The sequence below is a fragment of the Bufo gargarizans genome, chromosome 1, assembly GCF_014858855.1.
Source record: "Bufo gargarizans isolate SCDJY-AF-19 chromosome 1, ASM1485885v1, whole genome shotgun sequence".
NCBI lineage: Eukaryota > Metazoa > Chordata > Amphibia > Anura > Bufonidae > Bufo > Bufo gargarizans.
Genome location: NC_058080.1, coordinates 415,509,989 through 415,526,897, shown reverse-complemented (window position 1 = coordinate 415,526,897; position 16,909 = coordinate 415,509,989). Strand labels below are relative to the sequence as shown.

General features: G+C 42.0%; 1 protein-coding gene across 1 annotated transcript in view; it reads right to left on the bottom strand.

Moving 5' to 3' along the window:
• The window catches only part of CNTLN (centlein), a 327,152-nt gene that overhangs the window by 107,992 nt on the left and 202,251 nt on the right, over positions 1–16,909 (bottom strand). Inside the window, exons 16-19 of the mRNA XM_044286471.1 lie at positions 10,627–11,162; positions 7,199–7,325; positions 4,447–4,531; positions 2,572–2,786 (exon numbers count right to left, since the gene is read on the bottom strand). Of these exons, the coding sequence (XP_044142406.1) occupies positions 2,572–2,786; positions 4,447–4,531; positions 7,199–7,325; positions 10,627–11,162 (963 nt within the window). The remainder of the gene's footprint in view (positions 1–2,571; positions 2,787–4,446; positions 4,532–7,198; positions 7,326–10,626; positions 11,163–16,909) is intronic.

Here is a 16,909-nt window from a genome sequence, read left to right as displayed (position 1 = left end):
ATAATGTCAATGGCCATCAGGGGGGTCTTTGCACCTCACGCGTTTCAGGGTTTGTTATCACCCCTTCCTCAGTGGTCTGTGAGGTTTCATATACAGAAAGAGTGCCCAGTATCTTTTTACTGATTGAGATGATGTTAACACAGGTGATGTGTCACGATCAGTGTGGGGCGGAGGGGACGACGACTCCACACTGAACACAGGAGGGAAGTGGAACAGTAACTGGACCTGGAAACTAGTGAAGATACAGGTCACCTCCTAGACAACCCAAATCCGGGCCCTGACTACCTATCAATATGAATAGACCTTGAAGGTAGAAATATTCATAAGCAGGATACCTAGGCCCTGATTTCCCTATAAGGCCCTGGAATAAGTATAGGACCAGAGACAACCCATTCCTCCTCAGATGGACGAATGGAAGTCTCTGTCTCAGGCCCAGATACAACAAAAGGGAATATAACAAATACAAACAAACACAACACTTAACTTCTGTAGAGATGGAAGAACAGGAACACCAGAGAGGATCTCACACCAGCTCAGCCAAACACAAATAAAGCTATCAACCACATAGTCAGAAGGGTGGGGTGAGACTATAAAGGGTAGAAGTGATGACCACCGAGCAACAGCTGAGAAAAGGGAAGTGGTCATTAACCCTATCAACACTGAATCAAGAAAAATCAAGGAGGCTGTTAGATTCCTCCATGCTCAGCCAATCTTGATTTCCGGACATCAGTCACCTGAGGGACTGTGACATAATGCCGGTGGATGTCCCAATTCCAATCTTGAGCAGCATACGGGCCAATTTATGGATTAGGTCCAGTATTTATTTGATGAATACTTTGCATTGTTTTCCTACATGACCCCTTCTGCAGGTCATGGTATCCTCTACCTGACTTTGTGAACAGGTCATGGTATCCTCTACCTGACTTTGTGAAGGCTCCATCAGGTCTAGGGGGCTCTGAGGAATCTCTAATGCTAGGATAGAGTTTATGATGTACAATCGCTTGCCTGTGTGAAGTTGTTCTGCTTCCCTGGATTTATTTTAGACAGACCTTATGTTATGGTTTTGGGAATAACATAAGGTCTCTGACACCCCAAATCCCTGCCAACCAGTTGTTTCAGAGCAGCTCCGAAAGTTGCTGGTGGAACTACACAGCTCTGTCCGTTGTACAGTTGACAGAGCCTGCTGAAATGCACTATAAAATCAATGGAGCTATGTAGTTTAGGTGCTACTCTGAAACAGCTGATCTCAGGGGTGTGGTGTGTTGGACCCCTGCGGATAGGCCATGAATATTAGAAATTCTGGAATACTTCTTTAACACGTGTCATCATATGAAAAATGCATCCATGTAATAACCAATGGGAAGAATTGTACCATTATATTTCATATTAATTGTATGTTTACATTGGCATAATAGTTTAGCCATATTTCTGTTTCATAAATGACCACCAATGTTACAATATTTGCATGGAGAAAAACACCTCTGTTTACACGTTTGAAATTGGTATTTTCCATCAAGAGGTTTATTTTGATGGTCTGAATAGCAAAGCATGTTTTCAATGAAAATAAAAAAAAATCTGAAGGACATGTTATAAAGTGGTGAAAAACAAAAGACAAAAAAAAGATGGATTATAATGGAAAATCATAGATCTGACCAATCTTTTATGGACCCAATATACATGGAATCTAGACACCAATATTTACAAAGATGTCTCTTTTCACAAGGGTTCTGTTTGTAAGGATGCCATGAAGGATTTAATAAAGCTGTGTTGCATGAGATCTTGAGCGATCCCTCTAATTTGTAAATAGTCCTTTAGCTTCATATTTTTCCGCAAACTTTGCTACACTTCCTTTCAATAGCCGCAGAAACTAAGAAATCAACGTGAACAGAAAAAAAGACTTAAAACTTCCATCTTTTATAGATTTCTGTGAATGGTGAAAGTTTAAAATACTCAAATTACAGCCAAAAAAGTCAGCAAAGTATATTAGCAGACAAATTGTGGAAGTATTAACAATCCAGAAGAAAGCAATTCTGGATATGATGTAAAGAAAGCAATTATTGAAACATCCTTTTTTTTTTTTTTCCTTCAATGTTTTAATGTAACAATGACTTCCTGCGACTGTAATATATGCCGATTTGGCATCTATAGGAATACAAGACATTGAACCATAGCGAGAAATCGGTAGCGCTACTATTACAAAGTGCACCATCATCAAAAACAGCCGCTTCCCACTGAATAGCATTTGCCTCAGGACTACAATAGGGGAGACAAGTGTCTGTGACCAGATGGAAACTTACAAAAAGATTTTTTTAAAACATTGTTTATAGTATTACATAAGGCGCTATTACAGTATAGAGTATTACATTAAATCTCTGGGGTCAATTATCTACTCATCTGCTTGACGGGAATAATGTGCAGGTTACAGTAAAACTCCTCTGCCTGCTAGAGGCACAGAAATCCAGAAGCGAACATAAAAAGCAGGATATTGATGTGCTTGGTGTCTTATTTAAGCACAGTAATTATTTCAGTAATAATCTTCCTGTTACATGCTAAGCACAGTACATTCCTTACCTTGGCCATCTGCTTGCTGATTTGAAGTCTTTGGTGTGCCAGCTGCAGTTCTGACGCTAGTTTTATCTTAGCTTTCTTCAGCTCGTTCATAGAAGCCATTGCTGCCTGCTTCCCTTTATGGAACACCGATACTTGGTGTTGTAAAGAGGCAACTCGTCCCAGCAACGATGTCAGTGACGGACCAGGGCAACTTTTCTGCCTCACTTCTCTTTGTACTAAATACAAGATCATAGAATCGGGTTACTGCACACGCTCTTGAGGTTCAATCCAGTTTGTATGGATGGATTCTGTATGAACAGGTTAGAAATGAAGGAATCCAGTCCGTTTTTCCCTGTTTTTAAACAGATGGAAAAAAGACTCTTTTGCCCTCATAGGGTCTGTTAGGTTTCCATCAAGTTTCCTTTATTGATGAAGTCAAGAGTATCGCTGAAGGCTGCAGTACTCCTGCCATCAAAATATAGAATACCCCCGGATGAAATGCCAAAGATGCCAGTGTAAGCAGAGACCTATGGGGCTTTCAGCAATACAAATTAATAACTAGTGGAAGCAGGAGATTGAAAGCGGTTGAAGGTTTATCACAAGGCAGGGGGTTCCGAGTCCCCTGTATGAATGGAGTGGTAGAACACGGTGTGACCATTGCTCCATTCATTGTCCATGGGAGTACACTGTTCTGGACAGTCCCAGACATGTTAAAGGGGTTGTCTCAATTCAGCAAATGGCATTTATCATGTAAAGATAGTTAATACAAGGCACTTACCAACGTATTGTTATTATCCATATTGCTTCTTTTGCTAGCTTCACTCATTTTCCATCACATTAAACACTGCTCGTTTCCACCCTATAACTGAACAGCAGCAGCTATGCTTGCACACTATAGGAAAAAGCACCAGCCTATGTGTGCCCCCACGGACCTGCCCACCAGAGAGGCCGGAGCTTTTTCCTATAGTGTGCAAGCACAACCACTGTTACTGGATTGCCGGGTGGTTGTAATCCCTGGAAAAGAGCAGTGGATAATGTGATGGAAAAATGAATGAAGCCAGCAAAGGAAACAATATAGACAATCACAATACATTAGTAAGTGCCTTGTAACTCTAACTTTCTCTATATGGTAAATGCCATTTTCTAAAGTGAGACAACCCCTTTAATAGAACACTGCTCACACACATCTACTACTGATCCAGTCACGCCAGTGATAATATATTTATGACCTATCCTATATAAAAGTGCTAACTACTGCTCATAAGTGAACATTTGGATTTTGAATTACAATTGAAGGCTCAAGAAGGGTTTCCATGTTAGTGCATAAGATCAGGTAAGACTACTTTCACAATCTGTCCTGCAGTTTCTTTCAGAGGGATCCACAGGTGTACATAGGCATACAGTGGTAATGGAAGCATGGTCTACTCCATCCAAGACAGTAAAAAAAAAAAATACTAATAAAAAACCATACTAAAGTATACTGGTCCAACAAGATCAAAGCGTCACTCTGTTGCCCTCTGTCAGGTAAATGGGGACCTATAAATACATTTGACTTATGCGCCAGGAGCTTTCCTAGCACCAGCAGCAAAACATACACTACAAACACAGTAATTAAGAAGCCTAACACTGGTTACACAAACAAATCATATACAAACCTACTGGTCAAAAGAATCTTATTTGTCAGCGTTCTATCATTGGGAATGAAGCATTAATGCTCTGATTTATAGGATCTGGATACTCATCAAGTTAATTATCTCAGAGGGTTTGCTTTACTATATACATTTATTTATTCTTCTACATACCTCAACAATGACTCCATTTTCCACCTGTTCATATTAAAATATACATTAATTTCTATTAAGACTCAGCCTCAAAGACAAGGGGAATTATACATACCTCGCACTGTTGATGCATGATTCTTTAACGTGAAATTGCATCTTTTTCGGTTAATCTTCCTGGATCTCCTGCCAGATATGCAATCCTTTGGAAAAGTAAAGAACAAATAGCAGTAAACTGCCATGTTGCTTAAGAACATTGGTCTTGGTGTTCAGCTTAGAGCAGAATTGGACTGTAGAACAGTTTAAAGCTCATCCACAGCTAATCTAATGTTCTACTCTAGTAGGAACCAGCATAGTTGTAAATGTGACTCTGGACTTTAAGGATATAGCCACATGGTTAGGTTTCTGGATGAAGTTTTGGAAGCCAAGGACCGATACAACTTCTCTTCTTTTTTGAATTCCCTGCTAGTTTCGGCTTTCAAAACTGCATGCAGAAACCTCAGCAGCTGGCGGTACTCTAATAACGCGTGTATTAGTTAAAGGAGGGCCTATGGGCACACTTGACCAATGCACTAGGAGCTCTCTCACCACATATGACAACTGTACAGTAGACTGCAAGGAAATGTGAATGCATCCCATCTCTGGTCAGTAAGACAAGTATAGCTATGTGTTCAGAAAATCAATCAACTGGTGAGTGAACATAGGTGAGTTGAAAGCAGACAAAAACATAATGGTAAAACCCAAAGATTCAGAATTGCACTACAAGAAAACCAATAAAAAGGTGGTCACAAGATTGAAATAGGTTCAGAGTGTAGTAGAAATGGTACACCCTAACATGGAAACCTGGCAATGTGATCTCTAGCCTGACCACCAGCCCAGCGTTTGCTCTCTCCTGTGTAGACAGCAGTGGTCAGTCTCCTAGCAGTCTGAGTGAGCTACGGGATGACATTATCACTAGGGATGAGCGAATCAACTTCAGATGCTTCATCCGAAGTCGATTCGCATAAAACTTTGTTTTAATACTGTATGGAGCGGGAGCTCTGTATAGTATTATAATGTATTGGCTCTAATGAGCCTGAGTTCTGTATCCAGGTTTTTTACAGTAAAAATTAATTTCTGAAGTTATTACACGAAGTCTCGCAAGACTTTGCGAAGTAATAACTTTGGCTCATCGGAGCCAATACATTCTAATACTGTACGAAGCTCCCGCTCCGTACAGTATGAAAACAATCTTTTATGCTAATCGACTTTGGATGAAGCATCCGAAGTCGATTTGCTCATCCCTAATCATCACCTATCAAATCTTTTCTGGCAGGTCTCAGGCCACTCCCTACTCTCCCTCTGTACATCTCTGTATTCTGTTGAAGATATAAAGTCTCCCCTATCTAAAGGACCAGGAGTACAGATATATAGTAAGAGAGTGGTACAGTGCTTAGTTGCAGAATTATATAAACCTCATTACTCAAGCTGATTGTCTGTAGCATCTGTGTGCACTGACTCTCCAGTGTAGTTTTAGGAGATGGAACTTTAGACTGGTCTCTCTGCCTCTTGCATGTAAGAGCTGACAGGAGAGGGAGACATGACAGGGCAGACAGGCTCAAACTACATCACAAAGGATAACATGGAGACCCTACAGTGTCAGGGGACAGAAATTGTATGTCAGCAGTCTGTTGTTTGCTGCCCTTAGATAAGACTCTGTACAGTGCAGTGTGAGATTCTGCCCCATCTGTCTTTGCAGGGAAGAAAGAACGAAGATGGCAGGTGACCTACAACTCACACATCAAATAAAATGGGAATAAACAAGGCAAACAAAAGAACCTCTATCATAATTTTTAATAATGGCCTATCCTGCACTATACAGGCAAAATAATAATAATCCTGGAGTTCTTCCGAGTGACAGAGAAACATTTGACAGAAATATTTACTGGGACCAGCATATTTACTGAATCAGGAGTAAACCCGGCAAGTTTTGACAGAACAATATTCTCCATTTATTTTTCCAGTTGAAATTGCTATAAGTTTACCATGGTATGAGCCTTCCACTGCCAGAAAATGTGGTTGACGAGGGCAATAAGATGTCAATTAAAAACTTTTTCCATAGCTAGTTATATAAATGTGATATGGTAATACAGAGTAGTAATGAAGATCAAGTTAGAGATAAACCAACCATAGCAGACCATGAATATAGCTATTGAACTGATCGTCAAAAGGCCATCTCATTTCATTTAGGCGCTCATGTATTACTGCATGCATCAATAATGAGTATGTCATCATACCAGGAATGTGACCTCGTGAATAAACAAGACTTTAAAGTGGCATCTGCAGGAGTATTAAGGAAAAAAAATATCCTATATCCTGTGCGCTGTGATTTGGGTTTGATATTGACAGAGTTACAGAGAATTTATTTTAACAATGCTAATGGAAAAGCCCCACATCAAAAGTGAAGCATATCAAAGGTTGACATCAAGTGATCAAATAGACTCGATGGGATACTGTGGGCAAAATTAAATTTACTATTGAAGTGAACAAGGTTGGGTTCACACAGAACATAGTGTGCCATGTGACAAAACCACAAGTATTTTACAGCAAATCCCTCTGGTTTTGCTTTATGGTTTTTGTCATTTTCACAAGTCAACCATGTTTAAAATAAAATATATATTTTTTCACATGTGAAAACCATGCAGATAAAATTTACACGGCAAAACTGCAGCAATTTACGGTAAAATGCCTGCTGTTCTGCCATGCGGTATGCCTGAATCCAGTCCTAAAAGGGACTTCAGTTCCCTTCTGGAACTCCACTCTATTATTCATTCCTGGGAATATTACAGTGGTAATACAATATACTGCACATCATGATTTCCAGTTCTCACTTTCACTCTCCAGGCAGCATGTTGACGTTCTTCCACAGCACTTCTGTCCTCTGCAGAGCTCGACGTTTGTAGATCCGCTTTAACAATAACTTGTCCTATACTCTCAGATGATTCGCTCTCAACATCACTAAGTAAAAAATCAGAGAAGTGTTAGCATTTCATTACCTACCACATTCTCAAGTCACGTGTGATGACAAAGTCTACAAGGTACTGAAACAGTAACGTAACAAAAACAGCAACACAGAATGCTCTAGGCTTGACAACGTGGACATTTTCCCCTAGGTTTTACTATAAATGTTAAAAATATATGAATAAAAAATAAATAAATAATTCAACCTTATAGCTGGACAGCCTGTCTATTTGTTTCTTGGAGTGCACTGCATTTCCAACTGAGCTGTCATTCAGCGTGATCCCGAGCAACTGGTCTGTCACAAATCAGGTCTTTAGCTCACAGCTGAAACAAGGCTTTTCTTTACCTATTACTGCAAATTAGATTCTGCTCACACTTGTATTAAGGATAGGTCACCAATATCTGATTGGTGAGAGTCCAACACCTGGCTACAGGCGAGTGCTGCTTCCTCTTCATGACACTACACATGGCCTCCCTTGTGGCAGTGGCATAGTGTAATTACAAGTACCCACTAAATTTACTGCATTAATTATAATGAACTTCCACGACTACTGGCAGTGTAATGAAGAGGAAGTAGAGCTCACATGGAGCACCACCTTCTTTTCAAACGGCTAATCTGTGCGGGTGCCGTACCCCCGCCGATCTGATATTGATGTCCTATTCTGAGGATAGGCCATCAATATAAACAAGCTGCACACAATGTCTTTGACCCTTAGGCTCCCAGCTGGGAGGGTCTTTAAATATGCAGCAGGGGCCATAGCTTGCAGGTCTCTGCTGTTTCAAACAACAGAAGCCCGCGGGTAATGTCCGTGACTGGCAATAATTCAGTTTGCAGTTATTTAAGCCTTTAGATGCCATGGTCAAGTGCGACCACGACATCTAAATAGCGAAAAACCTAGAAGTGCTCATTTCCGGGTTAAGACCGGAATTCCCGTGCGGCGATCGGGGATGCCTGTCATTCATTCTAATACACTGAATCTCTCTGAATGTTGGTCAGCAGGTGGCAGGCCAACATAGGATATCTGGAAAATAAACTTACACTGTCATTAAATGGGAATACAGTTTCAGTTGTCATCAAGTTAAAAAAAAGTTACAAAAATATTTAAAAAATCTATAAAAATTTAAATCCCCCCTTTCCCTAGAATAAAAAAAAAAATACATACCGTATATACTAGAGTATAAGACGAGTTTTTTGGCACATATTTTTGTGCTCAAAAAACCCCCTAGTCTTATACTCGAGTCTCAATTTGGCCGACCCGAAAATGCCACTGCAGCGAGCGGCCCGGCCAGCGCGTGACTGACGTCACTTAGTAACGCTCCTGCTTCCTGAAGTGGGAGGAGCGTTACTAAGTGATGTCAGTCACTGGCCGGCCAGCCAGCTCCCGCTCGCTGTAGTGCATTCATCGTGACAGTGAGTACAGAGGCCGCACCTGTTATCAATAGGAGAGAGATTGTTTTACACACTAGTAAATTACTTTACACACAAAGCCAGTTATGTGCGCAGTTTAGGACACATGAGGGGACACATAGGGCCATGAGGGGGACCAGCATAAGATGCTATATGTCTTATGCTGCCCCCCTCGTGGCCCTATGTGTCATAGCACATATCCCCTATAACACTGTCCTCCACAGATCCCCCATAACACTGTCCTCCACAGATCCCCCATAACACTGTCCTCCACAGATCCCCCATAACACTGTCCTCCACAGATCCCCCATAACACTGTCCTCCACAGATCCCCCATAACACTGTCCTCCACAGATCCCCCATAACACTGTCCTCCACAGATCCCCCATAACACTGTCCTCCACAGATCCCCCATAACACTGTCCTCCACAGATCCCCCATAACACTGTCCTCCACAGATCCCCCATAACACTGTCCTCCACAGATCCCCCATAACACTGTCCTCCACAGATCCCCTATAACACTGTCCTCCACAGATCCCCCATAACACTGTCCTCCACAGATCCCCCATAACGGCGTCCTCCACAGATACCCCATAACACTGTCCTCCACAGATCCCCCATAACACTGTCCTCCACAGATCCCCCATAACACTGTCCTCCACAGATCCCCTATAACACTGTCCTCCACAGATCCCCCATAACACTGTCCTCCACAGATCCCCCATAACGGCGTCCTCCACAGATACCCCATATAACAGCGTCCTCCACAGATCCACCCCATAACAGTGCCATCCACAGGTCCCCATAAGTGTCCTCCACAGATCCCCCACATATGCTGCATTTCCCACCCTAGTCTTATACTAGAGTCAAAAAAATTTCCCATTTTTTGGGGGTAAAATTAGGGGCCTCGGCTTATATTCGGGTCGGCTTATACTCGAGTATATACAGTAATTAAAAATATAAACATAAGCATCGCCACATCTGAAAATGCCTGTTCTATTAAAATATAAACATATTTTTCCCATTCAGTGAACGGTGTAACGGAAAAATGTATCGAAATGGCCAATTCATCATGCCCAGTGAGTAACCATTATGATGCAAGATCTTTTGGAGACTATACTGTTCACAGTTTATGACGACTAATAGTCTCAGTCTATCTAACGCTATATTTTGCAGTATGACCTTTATCCTTATGCTTAGACATAACAAACATCTAAAGTAAGGTAAAAAATAAAAAGTAACTATATAAAAATAAAAGAAGTACTATGAAGCAAGAGCCCTAACTTGATATAAGCTTTTTTTTTTATGAAATGTTTAATTAAAGTTAGTACAATGACTGTGCATAAAACATACATGAAATAATTAGTGTGGATGGGTCTTAATTTAAGAGATGTTAAACAGCTTGTAGACATCTGGTAGCAAGCTGAAATGGGTCATTTAAAATTTATCTAACTAAATTAAGGGAGGAGGCGGCATTTCCTCCAGGATCGACATGTCACAAGATAACTAAATGGACTTACTAGGCTTGCCTGGGAATCCTTAGCTGTCAGTGGTGAATATGCAAAGGGCCAGCAAATTAAATCAACCTGCCAAACTGTCAATTTCAAGCCTCATGACTGCATGAAAATAGCATCACTGGAAGAAATCAAGCATTGCCTTCTTTTGGGCTTCCTGGCACCTATTCAACTGTTCATACAGTTGTGGCTAATTTTGCATGCAAATTTCAGTCAATAAGCTCAGAACAAGACCTCCCAAGATATTTCAAAGGATCTGACAGCGTTTTTGTCTGAATACCAAATCGGCAGTAGTTAAAATTCTATCTCCATTTGCCTGCACTTTGCATATGCACAATGTCCCCTCCACAGAGCAGAGTTAATGAGAGCCGTACCTGTCTTCACTCACATCCTCCCAGCCGTCTTTGCTAAAGTTCTCAAACACTCTGCTCATAACCTTGATGGATTGATTAAGAAAAGCCTGGTGACGTCTTAGGGAGATCTTCTTGGCTTCATTTTGTTTAACCTTGGTTCCCAATTCTTTTCTTCGGCCTTGCCTCTTCACTTCTTTTGGGACGGCAGCGGCTGACACTATGGCCTTGTCTAGCGTGCACTGTAGGAAATGAACTTGCTTTACCAGTTCACGGTTTTTACTTCTCAGCTTGTTGCTGCCTGCCAAAAGTTTCTTCAGGGATGTGACTTCTCTTCTCAGGTCATCATTTTCCTTCTCGAGAGTCTCTCTGACTTGGTTTACTTCCAAAACTTCCCAATTCACTTCCTGCAGCTTTTGCTCTTTTAAATCTGCATGCTTTTGAAGGCAATTGATAGATGTCTTTAGGAAGACATTCTCTTCTGTTAACTCTTCATTAGACTCCTTTAATTTCTTTGCCACAAGCTCTAGGTAACTCAATCTTTTTTCCAAACAGCTTACCTAGTGCAAGTCAGATGGATTCAATGTTAGTGTTTATTAAAGTCCATTAATCATAATATAGAAATGTATTATTCACATAAAAAAAAACAATTCTTGCTTTATTCAGACACACAAATAAACAATTGAACATCTACATAAGAACATGTACTAGAAAGCTCGTTGGAAGAACGAGTGAAACGTTTTCAAGAAATCTACAGTACGTCCAGTTGCCTTGATTTATTCGTTACAGATATAACGTGTACTACAGTTCAAGTAAGAAAGCATTTACATAAAAAATGGTATGGAAAACTAGAAAACAAAATGAAAGTGAAAGTAGGATATGATGGAAATTAGCAGGTATTTCAGGTTTTTAACAGTTTAAGTTTCTTTTGGATAAAAAGAAGTCACACAGCTTTCTAAAAACACATGTGTTTAAAAATCTGCTCACATACCTTCTGTACATCAGTGGATGTATGCACAGAACAATGGAACAACCCATGGATAAATCCTTTATATTGTTTTCATTGCCTAACTGAACAAGACTCAACATGGCGTCTGTCATCTGACCGGCCTCCCACCTTACTGGCATTCAAAGGGTTATATGATACAGGTGCCAACTGCCCCGAATTTGGCAACTGAAGGAAGCAGTAGTGAGCATCACTGAGTGGTGGGAACGATCCCTCAAAGTCAAAACTCAATCCTTGTGGTCATCTTCATCACACAGTGGTCCAGATTTACTAAATGTGTCTGTGCCAAAATCAGTCAAAAAGTAGTGCAAATTGGTTCAATTTGGCACTGTTAGGGTTTCAATACTGCTCTGACAAGCTGAACAAAGGTGTGGAGCTTAGCAGAAGGGGCAGAGCTTTACAGGAAAAGGGAAGACCCATGGTGCACCATATGGCAGGAAAATTGAGCCACAATTCTGCCATACAATTCTGCCTCAAAGGTTCAGAGTCAGAGAAAAGGGTTTATCCCTGCACCAGTTTCTCATCCCGCCTGAGCCACTGTGATAAATCTGGTGCAGGTCTAGACAACCTGGCTCAGTTTACACCATCTTTACAATTAGAAATGCTGGTCCAGTGTCAGAATGTGGCATGTCAAAACTGAGGAGAAGAGGAGCGACACCCAAGTATGATGGTAGTAAGAGGGCAGACAGGATGGTCTTGAGCCAGAGATCTGTCTTTTTTATTTAATTGAGACTTTTTGCTATTAGGTCAATGACTGGTAATACTCAGAAGGGGGCAAGAGAGTAGGTGGAATTAGGAGGCAGAGAGTGATCTGTAGTGGAATCCCCAGGGAGAGGGATCTGTAGTGGAATCCCCAGGGAGAGGGATCTGTAGTGGAATCCCCAGGGAGAGGGATCTGTAGTGGAATCCCCAGGGAGAGGGATCTGTAGTGGAATCCCCAGGGAGAGGGATCTGTAGTGGAATCCCCAGGGAGAGGGATCTGTAGTGGAATCCCCAGGGAGAGGGATCTGTAGTGGAATCCCCAGGGAGAGGGATCTGTAGTGGAATCCCCAGGGAGAGGGATCTGTAGTGGAATCCCCAGGGAGAGGGATCTGTAGTGGAATCCCCAGGGAGAGGGATCTGTAGTGGAATCCCCAGGGAGAGGGATCTGTAGTGGAATCCCCAGGGAGAGGGATCTGTAGTGGAATCCCCAGGGAGAGGGATCTGTAGTGGAATCCCCAGGGAGAGGGATCTGTAGTGGAATCCCCAGGGAGAGTGATCTGTAGTGGAATCCCCAGGGAGAGTGATCTGTAGTGGAATCCCCAGGGAGAGTGATCTGTAGTGGAATCCCCAGGGAGAGTGATCTGTAGTGGAATCCCCAGGGAGAGTGATCTGTAGTGGAATCCCCAGGGAGAGTGATCTGTAGTGGAATCCCCAGGGAGAGTGATCTGTAGTGGAATCCCCAGGGAGAGGGATGCATAGGAATCCCCAGGGAGAGGGATGCATAGGAATCCCCAGGGAGAGTGATCTGTAGTGGAATCCCCAGGGAGAGGGATGCATAAAAACACGGAGCGCTGTTGCTTTCTTGTGAGGAAAGGAAGGGGCCACTGTCCTAGGGGTTACAGTCTGGTGTGGTTAAGTGAGAACCACTTGCAGAACACGGATGGTATCACAACACCCTAAAAGCCTGCTGTATCTTTATCCCGCACAGTGGGCGGTTGCTTGGGATGACCGTCTCAGTTCCTCTGTCAGCTTCATGATGTGGGCCATGAGCCATAAGCTCCAACTGGAAGAATTGTGGGAAAAAGGAAACCGAAATCCTGGTGTTCTCACCAGAAGAAATGTAGACAGGTACATATAAAATATAATTCCTTTACGTTTTACACGTGCCTGACAAAGAGGGTTATCCGCCGTTGAAACGCATTGACGACCAAATAAAGGAATTACATTTTATACATACTTGTCTACAAGTCTTCTGGCGATAGCGCTGGGATTTCTGTTTTCTTTATTTCTGCAATTCTTCCATGCATGACTTCCTACTCTACAAACAGAAAAGAAAAAAAAATCCCCCTTTAAAAATATGAACGTCAAGATAAAGGGGAAGTTTAATTGTGTGCACATATGTATGTACTACATAATATATTTCTAATGGCTTACACATAGCACAAGTACCGTATTTTTCGCTTTATAAGACACACTTTTTTATCCCCCCAGTGGGAGGAAAATGGCAGTGCGTCTTATTAAGCGAAAACTAGTGAGCGCTTCAACTATGGAAGTGCTCACTAGTATGCATTAGGTACCGGGAGCGAGGAGTGAAGCACTGAGAGAGCTGCTGGTACTCACTATTCCTGGTCTTCTTCCCTGGGGCCGCGCTGCACTGTCCTGACAGCGTACAGCGTCAGAAAATAGTGTGTGCACTATGACCTGATGCTGCACAAAGTCCGGTGAAAGTGCAGCGCAGGCCAGGGAGGACAAGAGAGTGCGACTACTGCAGAGACTGTCGGACCTGGAGAGGAGAGGTGCAGCAGGAGAGGTAAGTGAAGAAATTTATTTCATCTTTAATGGGTGTCTGGCATGGAAATCTGGTGGGGGTCCGGCATGGAGGTCAGATGGGGGTCTTATCTGAGTTCCTGATATGGAGATTAATGAGAGGTCCTGATATGGGGGTCTGATGAAAAATAATTTTTTTCTTATAAGGTCTTATAACGCGAAAAATATGGTTATTATGATGTGTTTATTTCTCACAGTTTTTGTTTGTAACCGTACGAGAGCAAACTCTGATAGCAAAGCTAATTAAATCAGCAACATCTTTATGAAATATTTTCAGTTCCACATAGAAGACACCTTCTGGCCATTTTCCTGTCTAGGATTTATTAGCTATATTGACCAGGAATAAAAATTACAATATTTAAAAAAGACATGCAGTAGTCCTGAAAGAAAACCTGGAACCTTCCATCCCTTGGAACTGTGGCGGCGCATACTTCCAATCGTTAACGCACAATGCCGTCGCCTTAAGCTATTGGTATTTTAAATTCGCTTGAATGTTTTCTTTTTTCTATCTGCATAATGTTATACACTGCAAGTCAGTCAAGATGATTAAAAGGAAATAGAACATGCCTTCTGGGCTTAGACCCTTTCGTGGCATTGTAGCACTTTGCATCTGCAGAGATGAAAATTTATACCTAGCAAATAAAATTAGAGATGGGATATAGAGACGATACCTTCCACCAAACTGGGTGACATTGCACACGGCAGCACTCAAATGATTGCAATTACTCTGTGCACCTTCACATAAATGAATGTGAGCACTTCCTGTTTGCTGGGTTATTATCTTAACATGATGTTTGTCATGCCATAATAACAAGATGACAGCATTCATTACCTGACCATATGGCACTTGTTAGGAGTGCAAGCTAGGAAATCATTTGCTCTAAATTACTGGATTTTTTCCACAAGATAACTCCTATATAAATGAAGACACTGCATGGCTCTTTAGGTATGTAATTACTTTCGGTGTTAAACATGAACTAAATGTACTTGTTTTTTTACTGAAATTATTGTACGCTTATGTACACTTCTCAAGAGAGTAGAAAAACACTGATAACTGGCCATTGTTTTCTGCGCATTTACTAGAATTAGTGTAAGATGTGCTCACTAGGGTTCACTTTAGGGTCCATTCACACGTCCGTGGAATGGGTCCGCATCCGGTCTGCAATATCGGGAACGGGTGCGGACCCATTCATTCTCAATGGGGCAGGAATGGATGCGGAGAGCACACTATATGCTCTCCGCATCCGCATTTCCGGAGCGCGGCCCCGATCTTAGAACATGACGGCAATTGCGGACAAGAATAGGCAGTTCTATGGGGGTGCCGGCCGGGTGTATTGCAGATCCGCAATACACCACGGATGTGTGAATGGACCCTTAGAGATATCGCAACTCTTGTGTCATTGAGTAAACTGAGAGCCCACAATACCACATAAAACCATTTAACGTCCTTTTTTACATCGCAGATTTCAGCCAAAAATAAGCGGCCATATTAAAAGGCTATACATACAGTTACTTGACTGAACAGCTCTACAGGCTTGAGCGAATAAACACAGGAATATATATGCAAGTCAATTGTTTAAGGTTTCTGGCACCAACTAATGGGTTCCTGGTGGCGTGACTGTTTCCACCAGCCCCAGGGACACTGAATGGAGTTTCAGAGGGCATGCGGCTCAGTCCAAACTCAGTCCTATTAGAGGCTAGCAGAAAATAACTCCAAAACCCCAAACTTTTTTGTTCTGTTATTTAAATAATTTTTACATTTTTGTTATACAGAAGGCGATATTTTTATACTTTGCGTCATCATTTTAGGATTTTTTTTTTATTATAACTGGAAAAAAATAAAATAAAAAAAAATAAAAAATATATTGTTTCCTTTTTCATATGTTTAAGATTTCTTTTAATAACACAAAGTGCAACTAAAATACCTTGTTATATTTTATATTGTGTGCTCTTTCCATCTTGGTCATTTTTTATTTATTTTCTTATTTTACATTTTGTGCTCCCCCAATAAGGCCATACAGGACCTTTGGGACATTTTTTACTTGCACATTTTCCTGTGGGGCTGCCATATTAGCCCCGGTTAGGCTACTTTCACACTTGCGTTCGGGGCTCCACTTGTGAGTTCCGTTTGAAGGCTCTCACAAGGGGCCCCGAACGGATCCGTCCAGCCCTAATGCATTCTGAGTGGATGCGGATCCGCTCAGAATGCATCAGTCTGGCATCGTCTGTCCTCCGCTCCGCTCAGCAGGCGGACAGCTGAACGCTGCTTGCAGCGTTCGGGTGCCCGCCTGGCCGTGCGGAGGCAAACGGATCCGTCCAGAGTTACAATGGAAGTCAATGGGGGCGGATCCGTTCAAAGGTGACACAATATGGTGCATTTGTCAAACGGATCCACCCCCCGTTGACTTTCAATGTAAAGTCTGGACGGATCCGTCTGAATACAAATCACACTTAGACTTTTTTAGTGAAATATAATGCAAACGGTTCCATCTGAACGGATACCATCGTTTGCATTATAGGAGAGGATCCTTCTGTACAAATACCAGACGGATCCGCTCCGAACGCAAGTGTGAAAGTAGCCTTAAAGAGGAAATACAGCCCTGGAGCTCATTGCAGAGTGGCGACTCCTGCAATTACCCAGTACCCTGCAATCACATGACCACTGGGACAGGGCAGGAAGCATCATGGTCACTGATCTGTATACACAGTGCTCATTGTATATGTAACAATGGGGAAGGCAGGGATGTTAAAAAATTTAAAGGGGTTGTCTCA